General features: G+C 36.4%; 1 protein-coding gene across 2 annotated transcripts in view; it reads right to left on the bottom strand.

Moving 5' to 3' along the window:
- LOC126194847 (protein EFR3 homolog cmp44E) overlaps positions 1-12987 on the bottom strand; it is a 96212-nt gene extending 83225 nt beyond the window's left edge. The window contains exons 1-6 of one of the 2 annotated variants that reach the window (XM_049933188.1): positions 12627-12987; positions 12040-12116; positions 11811-11938; positions 7660-7810; positions 7410-7562; positions 7226-7332 (exon numbers count right to left, since the gene is read on the bottom strand). In XM_049933188.1, coding sequence (XP_049789145.1) covers positions 7226-7332; positions 7410-7562; positions 7660-7810; positions 11811-11938; positions 12040-12116; positions 12627-12708 — 698 coding nt within the window. In that variant the 5' untranslated portion in view covers positions 12709-12987. Of the gene's footprint in view, positions 1-7225; positions 7333-7409; positions 7563-7659; positions 7811-11810; positions 11939-12039; positions 12117-12400; positions 12508-12626 lie in introns of those variants that run through there. The other variant, XM_049933189.1, reaches the window with a different exon arrangement.
- Positions 12988-17214: the final 4227 nt, after the last annotated feature.

Raw genomic sequence — 17214 nt, forward strand, 5'->3', positions numbered from 1 at the left:
AATGGTCCAGCTTCATGTCCCAGTCTAGCATGCAGTTTTAATTTGTCAAGAAGTTTCACAACTGTGTTTACTGTATTTCTGAGTGAAATGGTTGTTGTTGTTCCAGTTTGACAGTCATTTACAGGAAAGTGAAAACTTTTCTTTATTACAATACAGGACAAGCCTTGTAGCAGTTTTTTCAGTTTTGAAACAAAAGCACGAGGGTAATAGCTCATTATGGAGTAATAAGCATTTAATCTAAAAGCACAAATATTGCACAAAAGTTCAGAAGGAAAATTGTGACTGAATATGTGCCTCCCCTACAAATAAACAAAAAACTGCAACATAATGATACTGTGGCAAGATACCAAACTTCTGCAAAAAGAACATTGATAATTTTTATTTTATTTCTATACTGCTTTTTTTAAAATATAGACTTTGGTGACAGAATGTATATAGCATAGCCCAATGTCTAGATTCATTAGGAAACTGACAGTATGGTTGTGGCTTTGCAAATCCACCAAATATGAATATGAAAGCTTAGTTCTGTTGACATACTGAAGCCTGAGGTCTAGATTAGTTTCACAGGTTGTGAGTTAGAGAACTAATGAATGTGATGTCATGAATTTAATTATAGTTCATGTTGGACATGGATTTTATGAAATACAGAATTTCAATCTGCAACTTTTTGATGACACTGTGGATCAAGCAGATAGGTGGTACCAGTAAGTTCAGTATCTTTACTGCATCTCACTGTAAATTTGTGTGTATATGTTTTCTGTATACCAGACAGATATTTTCACTCTATGATACCATGAGTGCATATGTCGCACATTTAGTGAGAATCATTTGGGTTGTTTGTTGCCAATAACCTTATGTTTTTTATTGATGAGAGAAGGGCTATCTAGATTCAGTCCAGAGGGAACAAAACAGACAAGTAAACCAGATGACACTTATATAGCATAATGGAAAGTGAGAAAAGGTACGGAACTAGCCAACGTTAGACAGAGAAACTGTAAAATTGTTATGGATGGGACAGAAGGTATTAACAAAATGGGATCAAGACTGTTTACATGGCAGAAAGCAGAACTGGAGAAAAGGTTGTCACCAACAACTACCAGTACTCATTTTTGACTGCAGAGATATAACATAGTATAATAGGATTTAGCACTGTAAACAAATTGGTTGAAATTGGAATGAAAGATATGCATATAGGAGAGTAAATAACAGAACAACTTCATTGTCGAAACTGTTCAGTATCATCTGCTTTACAAAAAACATAATAAGGGATGACTAGGATTTGCAGTTCTGTTAATGAAGAGGTCATTCATTACAGATGGCGAACATGGCTAGATTGGAAAAGAATGGGAAACGAAACCATGAGTGGTCTTTATGAACAGAAACATTACAGCATTCCTGTTAAACAATTAGAGGTGCCAAGGAAAACATAAATCTCAACAAATAGCTAGGGATTTGAATCCCACATGATTCACAACCTAAGAAATGTGCTTTTCTGGAGCCCAAGCTACTGGTATCATATCTATAATTGAGCAGGTTCACTATAAAATGTTGCTATTCAGCAGGATAGAGTCTAACACTTGAAGTGTTAGAATGATTATCACTGAATGAAATTACTCCAATCTAAAATTTTTATTAACGTCTCATTATTAAGCATTTTGGGATATCGTCATCATCAGATCTGTAGTAAAAATATACAATATAAGACAAGAAATAAAATTTAAAGATACATATTTCAACACACAGTGAAGTTGACCAATGCCCCTGTCAAAAACCAATACAGTCATATGTGACCACCCACTACATTTCGGCAGACCATCAGTGCCCTAACTGACACAAACAAAAAAGTACAGCATGGCACAAAGTAAGCAATTTTGTCAGTAGGTGGCATTTTTGACAGTATGCTGGCTACTGTTTTATGAAATGCCTTATAGAAACTTGAATTATTTAACTAATACACAAATGAAATTTTGTTAGTAAAAGAATATATTTTTTTATGATAAATAAAGCACACTGCAATAAAGCCGCAGCTGTTACACTTCAAGTTGCTGGATTTTAAACATAGGAAGTTACAGGATGTTAAAAGCAATGTTGTGTGGCACAAGAAAACTACAAGTAATTTGTAAATAAAGATTGTATGCAGACAATAGTATAAGCAGTAAAATAATAAAAAGACTGGAAATGTACTTTAAAAAAATTTGAACAGGAATGGAGTAAGAGCGTATTATTATAAAATTATATCTAAAAACAAAGATGATGTGACTTACCAAATGAAAGTGCTGGCAGGTCGACAGACACACAAACAAACACAAACATACACACAGAATTCAAGCTTTCGCAACAAACTGTTGCCTCATCAGGAAAGAGGGAAGGAGAGGGAAAGACGAAAGGATGTGGGTTTTACGGTAGAGGATAAGGAGTCATTCCAATCCCGGGAGCGGAAAGACTTACCTTAGGGGGAAAAAAGGACGGGTATACACTCGCGCACACACACACATATCCATCCACACATATACAGACACAAGCAGACATATTTAAAGACCAATATGTCTGCTTGTGTCTGTATATGTGTGGATGGATATGTGTGTGTGTGCGAGTGTATGCCCGTCCTTTTTTCCCCCCTAAGGTAAGTCTTTCCGCTCCCGGGATTGAAATGACTCCTTACCCTCTACCTTAAAACCCACATCCTTTCGTCTTTCCCTCTCCTTCCCTCTTTCCTGATGAGGCAACAGTTTGTTGAGAAAGCTTGAATTCTGTGTGTATGTTTGTGTTTGTTTGTGTGTCTGTCGACCTGCCAGCACTTTCATTTGGTAAGTCACATCATCTTTGTTTTTAGATATATTTTTCCTACGTGGAATGTTTCCCTCTATTATAACCTTATTATAAAATTACATTTATGATATTTTATTATTGTGTCTGTTACATACTACTGTTTTATATACAAACTATTTGTAATTTTCTCGTGTTACGTATCACTGCTTCCAATGTTGAGTCACTTCCTATATTCAAAATCTAGCACCTTTATAATGTAACAGCTGCGGCTTTATTACATTGTGCATCTTTTGTTATATAAAAAAAAAAATCTATCCTCTTATTAACTAGTTGAATAATTCAAATTTCAAGCAATGGAAACTTTATGGTAAGTAGCACTCTATCTTTTCCAACATTTTTGATTGAAATTTCAATAAGCCTTGTCATAGAACAGTAGCCTGTCACAAGTATACCATCAAAAATGTGGCCTACTAACAAAATATTTTACGTTGTGCACGTTGTGCTGCTGGTGTCAGTTTGAGCGTTGATGATCAAATTGAATGATGTAAGGGGCACCATACAACTGTATTTGTTTTTGACAGGCACATTTGTCAGCTTCACTGCACTGTTGAAATATCTATCTCTAAATGGCATGTCTTGCCTTATATTGTATGTTTATACACAGGTCTGATGATGGGTTATCCTGAAATGATGAGATGTTAATAAAAATTATGCTGATCACCAAGGCTAGTGTAATTCCATTCATTGCTAAATATGGTTGCAGATCTCTTAGGAGACCTTTTGCCTGAAGTGGTGAAAAAGCAATGATTACTCAATTCAAAATAAGCTATGGTTTTCACAAGATGCTTGTGCTGAGAATGAAAAAAAGACTTTTGAAAGATTCTTTTATTACAGGGAATAAAATGAACAAATTTCAAAAAACAGTTGATGTGTTAAACTATGAGTGTTTAAATAAAGGAAGTTGTACTCTACCTAATAGGAAGCCTCTTCTCTAAGGTTCTGTAATATGAATATTCTTAGAACAACTATATAAGTTTTCCAAACACTTAAAACACATTGAAACTTCTTGACTGGTTGAAACAGTACACCAGACTGAGATCCCAATTCAGTACCTTGATTCACAGGTCGATGCTCTTATGGACTGAACTAATGAAGTACAGCTTCTAACACAGCTCAGACACCCAAGCTGCCAGAGCTTCTCCCCTACTTTCAAATTCCGCAGGTGGTCTCCAGTGTGTCTTGCTCTGAAAACAATCTGCAGGCTCTGAATAATTTATTCTACCATATTCCTCTCCTCCTTTTCCAAGTTGCTAGTCAAGCATTGTAGGTACTAAGAAATGTAAAAACGCAGTACGTGCAGATGTAAAATTTCAAATGGGCCATAAGGTGCCCACAATAACATGAATACAGAGGTCTGAGATTGGGACATGGTCCAGTACCCAGCTATAAAAAGGAAGAAAGAATAGGATTTAATGTCCTGTCAACATGAGGTCATTAGAGATGGAACTCAAGCTCAGATTGTTTCTAGTATGGCGATGGAAATCAGCCTTGCCATTTCCAAGGAACCGTCCCAGAATTTTCCTGGAGCAATTTAGGGGAATCGTGGAAAACCTAAATCTGGATGACTGGATGCTGATTTGAACTGTTGTCCTCCTGTATGCGAGTCCAGTAACCACTATGCCACCTTGCTCAGTGTCCAGTTTTAGTCTATCATGAAGTTTTGCTATCGTGTATACAGAAATAATGAAGCATTTGACATTAGCAGTGACTTTGACTCATGACATCATCATGATTGTGGACCCAAACACCTCACCCATAGCAGACACACAACAATGACAGCAACAATTTTGCAATAGACAATATATTCAAAATAATAAAAAGAATATGAAATTAACAGTACAGCCATGGAGATTTGGGACTTTTAGGCGGGAGACGTAATTACCAGAGCCAAAAATTAAAAAAAATCCCTTAACCCCACGTTACATAAATCCTCAAGAAACACCATAATATTGTTATCATCATGTTCAAGTAATCTATATGGGGAAACTGACAAGTTCAATAAATCTGCTAGGAGTGATAAACTCAATTTACCCAATAGGTAACATGAAGCCTGTAACATTCACATCCAAAAAACGTGCCATTTATAGAAGTACAATAATTATAATTATGTCCAGTTTACATACAAAGCTAAAATACACCCCACAATATCCACATCTAAACAATGTTTACTGATACACCAAATAACACAACCATATAAACACATATGTGCTGCAAATAATTTATGTGGCTAAAATAAATCCATGATCTTCACAAAATACATATTAATACAATGAAAATAAAAAATGCTGTCTTACAAAAAAATCGAGACCAGTAAAAAAAATAAAATAAATACTATTCAGTAACACAAAAACAGAACACAACCTAAAAAAAAAAAATACCAACCCAACCTACTTCCCTCCAAACAACTAGTGCTCCATTCAGCACCCATCAACCCCCCCCCCCCCTCCTACTTATTTCAATACACCAAACACCAATAAAACTAAAATTAAACACTGATTCACCAATTTTAACAACTGCAAGTCCACTTATCTGTTTCCTATACTTAATTCTAAATACACATATCTATGAAAATGAAAGCAATCAATAACAGAGAGTTCACTAATCCCTGTCTTCTGGGCACACAGCCAACAACTTTCATGTTGTTACACACACACACACACACACACACACACACACACACACACACACACACTCCCTCCACAGATACATAACTTCATACACCACAACATATATGTGCCAAGCATCAAAGTCAATTCCCAATGCTAAAAGTTATGGATGAATTATGAGCAATAACAAAAATAGTGGGTCCAATACCTTGTATTGCAAATTGCCAGTCTAGATTTTTCCTCATGGTATCACCACATAAAACTGTTGTGTGTGGTGGAGCAAGTACACCACTTTCATTCCCTTCTCACAGTTGTGACACTTAAAATAATTCGCCAGAACAACATAATTTTGGAGAAAACTGATTGTACTTAGTATAGTGAGCATCACCAGTTTTAATATGACTAAAAGTGGATCTGTAGCATATTATCTTACAGAACAACCTTCAGAAATAACACACCCAACAACTTTCCTGGTGTTACAATCAAACACTTGAGAGTACCATCTCAAGTAACACACCAGCTAGAAAAGCCCCTCTTCTCACATGCTGTGTTCCTCACACACTACCTATCTATGACTTCATACACCACAACATACATGTGTCAAGGATCAAAGTCAACGCTCTGCACTAAAAGTTCTATGTGACCTGTATACAACCCATTGATGGGAGAAGATTCAATCATGCCACAACATCTTTCAAGAGCAGCAAATAGGATGAACATGAGTGATGTAGCGAGAAGTTGTGGGGTCTCAAATGAACAGAAGTGTACTTGCTTTATTGAATATGATGACAGTGCGGAAAAAAATTGGAGGCTGGTGAAAGTAATGAAACCAAATGACTATTTACAAGCTGCAAAGAATTACTGAAAACATAAATTAAAGTGTCATTGACCAAAAGGTTTGTTTGAACATCACAGATAACATATTTATTGTACCATGAAGTCTTCGCATTCTTGAAACCTTTTCAGTATATGAAAAGTATAAAGAAAAATCCAGGATGGAATGTAACAATATTATGAGAAGGAAAGTTGCTACTCACCATTAGCAGAGATGCTGTGTCGCACACAGACACAACAAAAAGATTTTTGCACTTAAAGCTGTGTGTGTGTGTGTGTGTGTGTGTGTGTGTGTGTGTGTGTGTGTGTGCGCGCGCGCGCGCGCGCACGTGCCTATGTGTGTCTATTGTTGACAAAGGCCATTGGCCGAAAGCTTTAAGTGTGAAAATCCTTTTGTTGTGCCTATCTGCGACTCAGCATCTCTGCTATATAGCGAGTAGCAACTTTCCTTCTCATAATATTGTAAAAGTACAAAGATTCTGTTTTAATTTCTGATACCATCGATACACTATTTCACTACAAATATTATGACTTTCTTGGATTCTTCTGCTGCTACTATTAGAAGAATTAAGTATGTTTACAGAATAAGAGCACAAAACTGTTACACGGTCTTCTATTACTTGTTTACTTTGTAAACTAGATGTTCTCTTTCAAGTCTGAAGAAGGCTTTGCAAGCCAAGACCTAGATTGTAATACAAATAGAGTACAGTAGGGTATTATACTGTTTTGTATTCATAAAGCGTACTATTATCATTTCATGCTGCAGTTACTGCATACATTTTATCAGTTTGATCGAAGTAGTCAGATACAATGATCAAATCTTGAAGTGTAGCAAATCTAATGGGAAGACGTATACAATGCAATATGACCTATGTGTTTATTTGTCGGATCACTAATTCTATGTGGAATGCTGATAGATACAGAGCAGCAGTATCACTGATTACGCAGATACAAACCGAGAATTCTGCATGTTGTAGAGCAATGACGGCACAATTTTATCCATATGTACTGGTTCCCAGATATTCTCCACCAAATCATCAGAAACAGTTTTCCGAACAACACCCTACAAGGGAACAACATTACATTATTCTTTAGCCACAGAGATTCATGTGCTAGAACACATACATTACATTCACATACCTGAAGCCCCTTGATGCCAGCGGCACGAATTTTGTCTCTCATATCTGGTACATTATGGTTGCTATGACACATTGAAGAAAATTTTGACACAAAGAAATCATAGCGTCTGTGGTATGATGGTGTATCCTCTTCAATATTGGCGAACCTAACAAACTAAATATTTTGTTGCATTAAAAACAAATATTTATTGTAAGACCAATTAATCTAACACATTTTGTTTCAATTTAAAATCTACAAAAAATATACTTACTGATTGTGTTGCAAGAATCTGAAGCTGTGGTTCTGTTGATTCAAGTAGCTTTTGTACCATCTTCAAAAAACTTTCAACAAATAAATTAAGTGTCTGTGCATGGCAAGCAACTAGGAGTTGGTCCATTGCTTCCATTGCTATTACAACGAACCTGAATACGGTAAAAGAAAACACATTAATAAAATGTAGTCTTTTACAACTGCTAATGCGACAACAGGCCCATTTTTCTTTCTATGAAACTGCAGCTGCAACAGTTTAAATACAGATGCGTTACCAGTGCAGCACACCTGAGACCAAGGATGCTGGCTTTGACCAACGACATAGGAAACACATGACAAATGTTGTAAAATCTTGACGAATGTTGCAAACATCATGGTGACTATTTTTTCAAATGGCCTAAGCTAAGGTCAGTCTGACATCACTAGTAGGCCTTCTGTTTTCATATTTGTTGACTTCACCAGCTTACAAACAAACATTCGCCTTCCAATCTAACCAAGATCTTGGGGCAAGATACAGATCAGCCTGTCACCACAACCAGATTTTTGCCTTCCACACTTGTTGACTTTGCCAACTAGCAACCATAGTGTGAAAATACACACCAAAAGGTGACGCCACAGAAGTCATTAACAGTATGTCACTGGTCAAAGCCAAAGAGTAGTATGAAATACTCCTCCTGACCCAGCACACCTTACATATCGCTTCCAATCTGTTTTTGTAAGTTCCTAGTTATAACAGATTATGCAGATCTACATTTAAATCAATAGGACAAAGGTGTCAATATATCAATAGGACAAAGGTGTCAAGAAATAGAATCGCTAGCATACTTTCACCCAATCAGGCCCTACTGGCATTATATTCACGACAGTGTAGCAGTATTTACTCTACAGTAGTGTGTAGTAAGAATATTATGTTAAGTAGGTAGGCCTAACAGTGATTCCTTGTAAACACACCGATATTTTAGTGGTTCCTAAGGGGACCATTTCAGAATTTAGTCATGTCTGATACATGGGTAACTACAAGCCTTAATAGTAAAACTGCCAAATAGCATTGTTCTAAATTGAGCCAATTTTGATAAATTCAGGTTTGGAGGCTCAAAGGTGAGTACCCGCTCATAGTCTGTAGGCTACTAAGTTGGTGTAAAAAGTAGGATCCATCATTCAGCTCTTTTATAAAAACAATGAAAAACAAACCTTTCCCATGCTGTCCTTTAAATTTGTGACAAAAAAAAAAAAAAAAAAAAAAAAAACCTCTTAACTTGTATGGGAAACAGTACAGACTCAGCGTGTGCACAGTAACTCTTCAGCACTAGTATTAAGTACAAATAATTGTGAAAAGCAGTTGGCATTGCAATTAGTATTTCTTACCTTCACTTAAAGACTGACCATTCCATTCGGGGGGGGATGATTACATTTGACAAACTTCAAAGTTCTGGGCGTGTATGTAGACAGTTGAATCTCAACTTGATTTTTTTGCTGAAATGTTTACGTATCCAGTAGTAATCTTAGGTGCAAATAAGAATATCCATGCATCTCTAGTTTCTAATACTAACATCTTCCTAATGAACAGAATTTCAATAGATGTAAATGGGAGAAGCTCATGATAATGTTTTATGGGAACAGCGACATATTAGGCAATATAAGACTTTCAAATATGATGAAAACTGGTACAATGAACTCATTTTCCAGGTATCATATGAATTTAAAGATGTTGAGATAAAAATGTATGTCTCTTGCTGAATCACAATCCCTTTCTTGGTCCAGTAGGGAAGGTTCTGTCTGTGTCCCTTTCTCCAATGTTATATGTATGGTGCATGTCCCTTGTTACAAAGTCAATGCACAGTTGAATAAACTTGACAATAAGTGGTTTGATAAAAGTGTATCTCTCACCTTTAAGTGAACTTGTTTTGTTTTTCGATCAAGATGTCAAGGAAAACAAAAGTTGTATGCAAGGTGCAAGAGTTTTAAAAATACAATTTCCTTCTTTATATTTGAATTTATTTATGAAACCTGTTTTTCATAGAATAGTATATATCTATATATTCAGTATCTGTATAAAGAGTTGTTAATGTCAGTCATTACTGCTCGCATCTTTTCTTTTGTTTCATTGAAGTTTTCTTTTTCATTCACAGTAACGGAATAAGGGTATATCACTAGACTTATGCACCCAAGGTGTCTCTTATAATTCTTTGCACTGCAAAGACATTTAACAGTGAAATAAAACATACACATCAAGAAAAATTATTGATAACTGTTTTCAGCTCTGACTTGTTTACAGTCCTGACCTATAGGTCAACAACAAAGATTTTCAGAACCGTTTTTTCAAGGTATGCACATGGTTTTTATTTGCCCAGTTCTGTATAGTGTTGAATGTGGATGGAATGTGCAAGTGATATTTTTTATTATTTTTTTTCCAATGAATAAAGTGAATTAGGATAGTCTTCTTTGCACCTAAGATTGCTACAAGATATGTGATCATTTCAGCAAAAAAAAAAAAAAAAAAAAAAAAATCAAGTTGAGATGTAACTGTCTACATACAAACCCAGGCTTTTGCAATTTGTCAAGTTTGACCTTTTTTCTGTACTGTTTCCATGTGCAAAGTTATGACTTCTTTTTATTTCTCTTTTTTTTTTAAAAATAAAAACACAAATTTAACGCACAGCATGGAAAATGTGTGTTTTTCAACATTTTTAATAGGAAAGCTGAATGATGGATCCTACTTTTTATATCAACTTAGTAGCCTACATACTAGATGTAGCTATAAGACAATAAGGTCTGTACATCAACTCATTACTGAATAGTAGGTCTCTGAAAATAGGAAAATTGGTGCCTCACTAATGAGTGGGTACACATCGTTGAGTCTTCAAACCTGAATTTATCAAAAATGGTTGACGTTAGGATGATGCTGTAATTGCAGTTTTACTATTAAGACATGTATGTATCCATGTACCAAATATGACTAAGTTCTGAAATGGTCACCTTATTACCCCTGTGGGATTACACAGAACGACCTGTACTCAAACACCTTGTACAAGTCTCTTCAGGTAATATGGGATTCTTATACTCACAAATCAATATATTTACTTAATAATGGTATTTGTAGTTAATAATAAGAGTGATTTAGGATCAACAGTGAAATTAGCATCCACGATACCACAAGAGTAAAAGAAATGTCCATATAGACTATGCAGTCCATGTCTACGATTCAAAACAAAATTTTATATTCTGGTGCAAAAGTGTATAAGAAGCTGCCAGTAGGCAACAGTCACTAAATTGGAAATGTCTATATATTCAAAAACAAAAGCACTCCACCTATAATTTCTCAGACTATTTTGATTTGGGTATGCAAATTCTGATTAACACTAACTTATACATATACATTTCACTAGAAGGTATATTCCTCTAACATCATTAAGGCAGGAAATGCTAGACAAAAACAGCAACTGACCAGCGTAAGAGAAAAAATAATGCCTTTTTGTAAATAATTGGTTTCGACAAATTAGGATTAATTCACTCAATTATCAGTTTAAGTTGATTAGCACTAATCATAATTTGTTGCAAGCGTACATTATACAAGAAGGCTGTCTGTTTTGATGGTGTTTTCATACTTACACTGTTTGCTGTTCCACTGTTATTTCTACATGCAAACTTGCTAGTTGCTAACATGTTACATTTGTCATTCGCTACAAATTATGAACAACACACACACAAATTGAAGATAAATTAGAACCCAGAGTCAATCATTTTATCATTACAGCCTGTACTCTTATGAAGTATTTTGTATTTTTCTAGATATAAAGCTAGCTGTTGTTATTTTATGATTGTAATGTAATACTCACCTGGTAACAGAGAATGAACATAGACCTATACTGCAATGCGATCACTTTATCACAGTGTTTTGGTAAGGGAGACTCTTTAGTAAAACTGAACTATGGAACTGCAGTATTACACTAATACAGTAATGTAACAGACATATTAGTTTGAAATCCTGGATTTCTGTTCTACGAATAATCTCAATCTAATATGACTGTATAACTTCCGTCTTCACATGAAAACATTTGTTTATATCGTATCTTGTAGATACACAGAAGTATAATGATTCCTCTATTGCAAAACAAGACGCGGAAATTAAATGTCAACATATTCTAAACTTACCCTGTTCGTCGTCTGTGTATATCCCTGCTTGCTCTCTGGAACAGGTATTCCCCTATTCTATCCAGCTTTTCAGGTGACGACAGAGAGTAAAATGTTAATTTTTCCATGTTGTTTTTCACTAGTCCATCCTTCAAGTTGATTCGAACAAAACAGGAAAAATTAATATCTTATCGCGTCTTATCTCATATTTTAGTCAGTAAGTGACACGGGAAACAAAATGTTTAGCTACCTGTGGAAGAGCTGGAAAAATATTGTCTACTAATCTCTTGTACCGTGGCCTCAAAGCAGAGCAACACACGCAACAACCTGAAAAACATTCAGAATAAAGCCGATAACGCTGATTAGAGTAATAGAAGTAAAAGCCGGGTGTGAGTATTGCCTAAAGTAATGCAGGCAATCTATAAACACTTGGACTTATATAGTTAATGCGATATAAACAATTATACGTCAGAACTCTGCTTCACAATTCAATGAAACACTGAACAACCATTATACTAAGAGTTTACAGGTTCATCTTATTTATCCCTTACAACCGGGATGTGCAAATCGTTTTCAAGTTAACGCTTATCTCACGTATTAAAGATTAGTACCCCAGTTCATTATTATTTTCTCTTCCTAATATACGGACAGAACAAAGTATTAGACACTTCACTACACAACAATAACAACTACAAACTGTCAACAGGTAACAGCTGATCTGCGGCAGTACTACCAACATGAAATATTCTAAGATTAAGAAACAATGCACAATGCGATATAATATATTTTTAAACTATTCTTGACTTTCACGAAAATAACAAAAAAAAATCAACTAACATCCTGGATCCGTGCACTTCTGTATCACTGAGTCTACCACATCCGGTAACTCAGTATCGAAACAACACTTCATCAGACTCATTTCTTCCAGTTGTTTACGGCTTTGAAATAGCTACCGGTACGTACAGAAGAAGAAGACAGACTCCTGTAAAATTTTCTACTGCTGAAAGATTTTTGAATTTCAATAAGTGCATTACACCAGTTTATTGTGACCTAATTTTCGCGAAGTAATTAGGAGATAACTAATTAACACTTCACAGCCTATATAATCTCGTAATTATTGCACTTTTCAGGTACTACAGTATTTACTAAACGCCCGGTGGAAGAAGCAAAAGACGGAGACCGTCCCTTGCTTCTCCGCCGTAGCCTGTAACACTACTGGGGCTTCGGTACCCCGAGATCGGGGTGCTACTACTCATGTCGCAAACATCGGGAGTTAACGATGATCAATCTTAATACTGTTTGTAGAAATAATAACTACATTTTTAATATGTAGGTGTTACAGGCATAGTACAACAAATGCTCTTCTACCACTGGTTTTGCCACAAATACTGGAAACCTTAGTTTCCAAAAGCAGTGTGGTCTGCGCGCGCTTCTACTGCGCAAAATCGATTGGACTATAAATACAGAACAATCCAGACTCTGCGAAGGAAAACATCGTCGCGTGTGAGTTTTAAGGTATTCCGAAGTTGCTTTGTACACGTAACACGAATTTGTTAAAAGCATTTTCAATCAAAAATGTTTTAAGAACCGCTATTAGACGAAGGCTCTGTAAACAGAGTAATGCTTTCTACATACACGTAGGAACAACGAAGAAAAGATAGACGAATTACAGAGCACGCAGGTGCATTTATGCATCATTCTTCCCGCGCTCTATACGCGAATGGAATGGGAAGAAAACCTGCTCTCAAATTTTCTCGGCGACATTGATTAATAGTGTGATTCCGGGTGTCGGTTGTAGAAATATTGTGCAGTAAATAGAAACAACACCTCAGCAGGATACCCAGAAGCACACTATTAATAAAACCTGATATGTTGTACAATGGGAAGTAGTTTGCAGGGTATATATGTAGATGAAGATGCAGAAGAAATTATAGAACGAGTTATCGCAGCAGTTAGCAACCGAGAAAGGTGTAAGGGCAATCAAATGAAAGACAGATGGAGATAAGTAACTAAATTGTTTATTACTGCAAAAGTAATCGTCACGACTTTTAGTACATTTATCTTACTGTGATTCGGGACGGTCAATGCCTTTACGGAAAAATGTATGCGATTGCCTACGGAACCATGATTTTATCCAGGCGTTTATGTCTTCGTCCGCAGTAAATCAACGGCCACGAACGTCTTCCTTCTCGACTCCAAAAACATGGAAATCGCTTGGGAAGAGGTCAGGACTTTACGAAGGATGTGTAGGGACTCCTCAGCGAAACTTCTACACTGTCGTCGAAACAACCCTGGCAACACGTGGCCCCGCAAACATTTTTCCATGAAGGCATTATGGCCTTGTCTCACAGTGGGATAAATTTATTAAGTTATGGCGATTACTTTTGAAATAATAAACAGTTTGGTTACGTTTTCCACCTGTCTCGTTTTCATTTGAGTGTCCCTTACATGTCTAGCATTGTTTTGGTTATTACCACGAGAAAATGTGTCACGTGTGAGTTTTAAGGCATTCCGAAGTAGCTTTGTGTATGCAACAGAGAATTATAAGAAAGAGTGTCAAAAACATTTTAATAATCAGTATTAAACGAGGGATTTAGGAGTATACTACAGCATACTTAGGCTGCATTCCAGTAACACTTGATTTTATCGCGTTTTGTACATGATAAGACATGGACAGACCAACAGTAGTATAATATTTAAACTAAATAAATACCTCTTCTTTTAAAAAAGGTTTCTGGTAGATTCTTAACCTCTCATATGTGATTCTTGAGCGTCTTCTTTTAGTTTTACTAGTTAATACACTTACAAACATCCATTATATTAGTTGCGATTTACAAAAGCTTGCAGCCTGCCGAACAGATGACGTCACACACTTTTCAACTGTGAGACATGAAAGCTGATCTGATTCTTTCGGTATCGATACGAATACTGTGAGACGATTTCATGATTTTCGGAAAGCGTGCGCTAAACGACCTCTATACACTACGAACGCTTAACAGATCAAACAGAAACAGATGAACGAAACGACAGATTCAGATCAACGTGCACAAATTGTGAAAACTGCGTATAAGCACCATCATTATTATGAATGAAAAATTATGATAGCAGAGTTTATGATATACTAACAATAAATTATTCCATTACTCATGTAAACTTGAATCTACGCACTCATTGTTATTATATGACATGTTCAGCATCCTCGTATATCATATCGTCTTTTCTTTGTTCTTCCCAAAGTTCTTCCATCCTTTGTTCAAAACATATGTCATCCGAACATTTTTTTAACTTTATTTCTTTTGATTCGCGGTCCACAATTTTCCACATTTACAGATATATTCTGCGAGGTTTCGTAACTATATACGTGGTAGAGGGTATTTGAGGTGTCACTACCGTTTCCCCTCTTTCTTTGGCATTCGAGAATGGTGTACCAAAAGAACGACTGTTTTGGAAAGCCTGCGCATGAGCTCCAATATATCTGATTTATTCTCCTTGGTCCTTGCACGATATTTACGTTAGTGGGAGTAGTATGTTTTGGAACGTGCGCTTCGTTTAAGATCCAAATATTGTCGTGAGGCACAGCTCCCCTCCTGCAGTGTTTGCCACTGGAAGGTCTCAGTGACTCTCACGTATCCATGACGAAATGTGCTGCTCTTCTTTGAATTGTCTCTACGTTCTTTAATAATCATTACCTAATAAGGGTCGCAGACCAACGAGCAATCCTCGACACTAGTTCGAAAGAGATTTTGTAAACTACCTTTTCCCAAGGTTAATTACATTTCCTTTGAATTCTGCCGACTGCGACTGTACCTAACGGTTTTACGGTGCTCAGTTGCTCTTCTAAACGGTGTGCGGACATTTGCCACGCCGGAGATTTGCCACGATTTTACCTGCTCCGAAGGGTTTGGTCCCTTGTCTCCCCATCCTCCTCCTCATAATCATCGCCTACTGAGCCTTTCCGCTGGTTTACTTAACATAGGACCAGAATCTCTTTGGATTTTCCGCCACATTTCTAGAGAGAGTTTCGTTGTGGAAACTATTAAATGCATCTTGCATTGAAATCCGCACCAAATTTCGAGCCTCAGTAAAACTTCGCCAATATTGGAAATTTTGCGTTCGTCTAAATTATACTCGTCTTTTTCGGTGCTCCTGCAGCAGCTTTCTGTAGTGTGCTGTGTACCATGGGGGATCAGTTCCGTCTCTTATTAATTTATTTGGTATGAATCTCTCGAGTGCTGTTGATACTATTTCTTTGAACTTACGCCACATATGGTCTTCACTTACATATGTTGGAAGGATTGGAGGCTGTCTCTTAGAAAGACGTCAACCGAATTTTTAGTTGCTTAAAAATAGGTATATTTCGCGTTTAGTTTTGGTGAATTTCTTGTTACGGAATTGAGCCGCGCTACGACTGTGTGTTCACTAATCCATGTATCCGTCGTGATGCTCAGGATTATTTATGGCTAAGAGGTCAAGTGTGTTTTCGTAAACATTTACAATTTGAATGGCCTCGTGAAGTAATTGTTCAAAATAATTTTAAAAAAATCAGTTAGAACAATTATGGAAGTCGTTTTCTATCTACAATAGGGTCTGAAAATGTATTTTTGTCAACATACGGAAGGTAGATTGAAGTCACTGCCAACTATAGTTGTATGAGTAGGGTACCTATTTGTGATGAAACTCAAGTTTTCTCTGAACTGTTCAGCAACTGTTTCATCTGAGACCGGAGGTCGGTAAAAGGAGCCCGTTATTAATTTATTCCGGTTGTCGAATATAACCTCTACCCATACTAAGTCACAGGAACTATCTGCTTCAATGTCGCTTGTGAGCTGGAACACACATTACATTATTTTTCCTCAAGTTGTGCTTCTTGTTTCTGTTGTAGTGCAGATAATTACAATTACGGCTTTTCCCTCCAAAACCTAGGATGCTTTCTCTGTGACCCTGTAAATGCCAGAGCTAAACAATGTAGAACAACAACGTACGTTACAAGCATAGCATTCTGTATTACTTAATTTTCTTATTTTTTACATTTTAACATTGTACGTCGACTTCAGATTCCATGTCAATCATATATGTTCTTATCTCTATTTAGTGAACGTATTTTCAGTCATGTTCTGAACATTGTCCCGCTACACTTTATTAACTAATGTTTCGCCGCAAGGGATATCGCATTTTAGAGAGTAAATTAATATGGAGTATGTCGTTCTTCTTTTCAAACATTCACATACCCATTTCTTCTTTCCTTATTGTCTTTAGGCATGCAGTTGTAGTAATTAAAGTAGGCACATATGCAGTGGTCAAAAAGAAATGATTAGCGTACATTCGCATTCTCTCTCTTTCTTGTTGCTCCCATGGCGATGGACTGCTTCTATCGCAATCAGTAAGCGTGAAAGGAAGCTACCGTACAGTCAGAGGGATCTATATG

This window comes from Schistocerca nitens, chromosome 7 (genome assembly GCF_023898315.1).
Source record: "Schistocerca nitens isolate TAMUIC-IGC-003100 chromosome 7, iqSchNite1.1, whole genome shotgun sequence".
NCBI lineage: Eukaryota > Metazoa > Arthropoda > Insecta > Orthoptera > Acrididae > Schistocerca > Schistocerca nitens.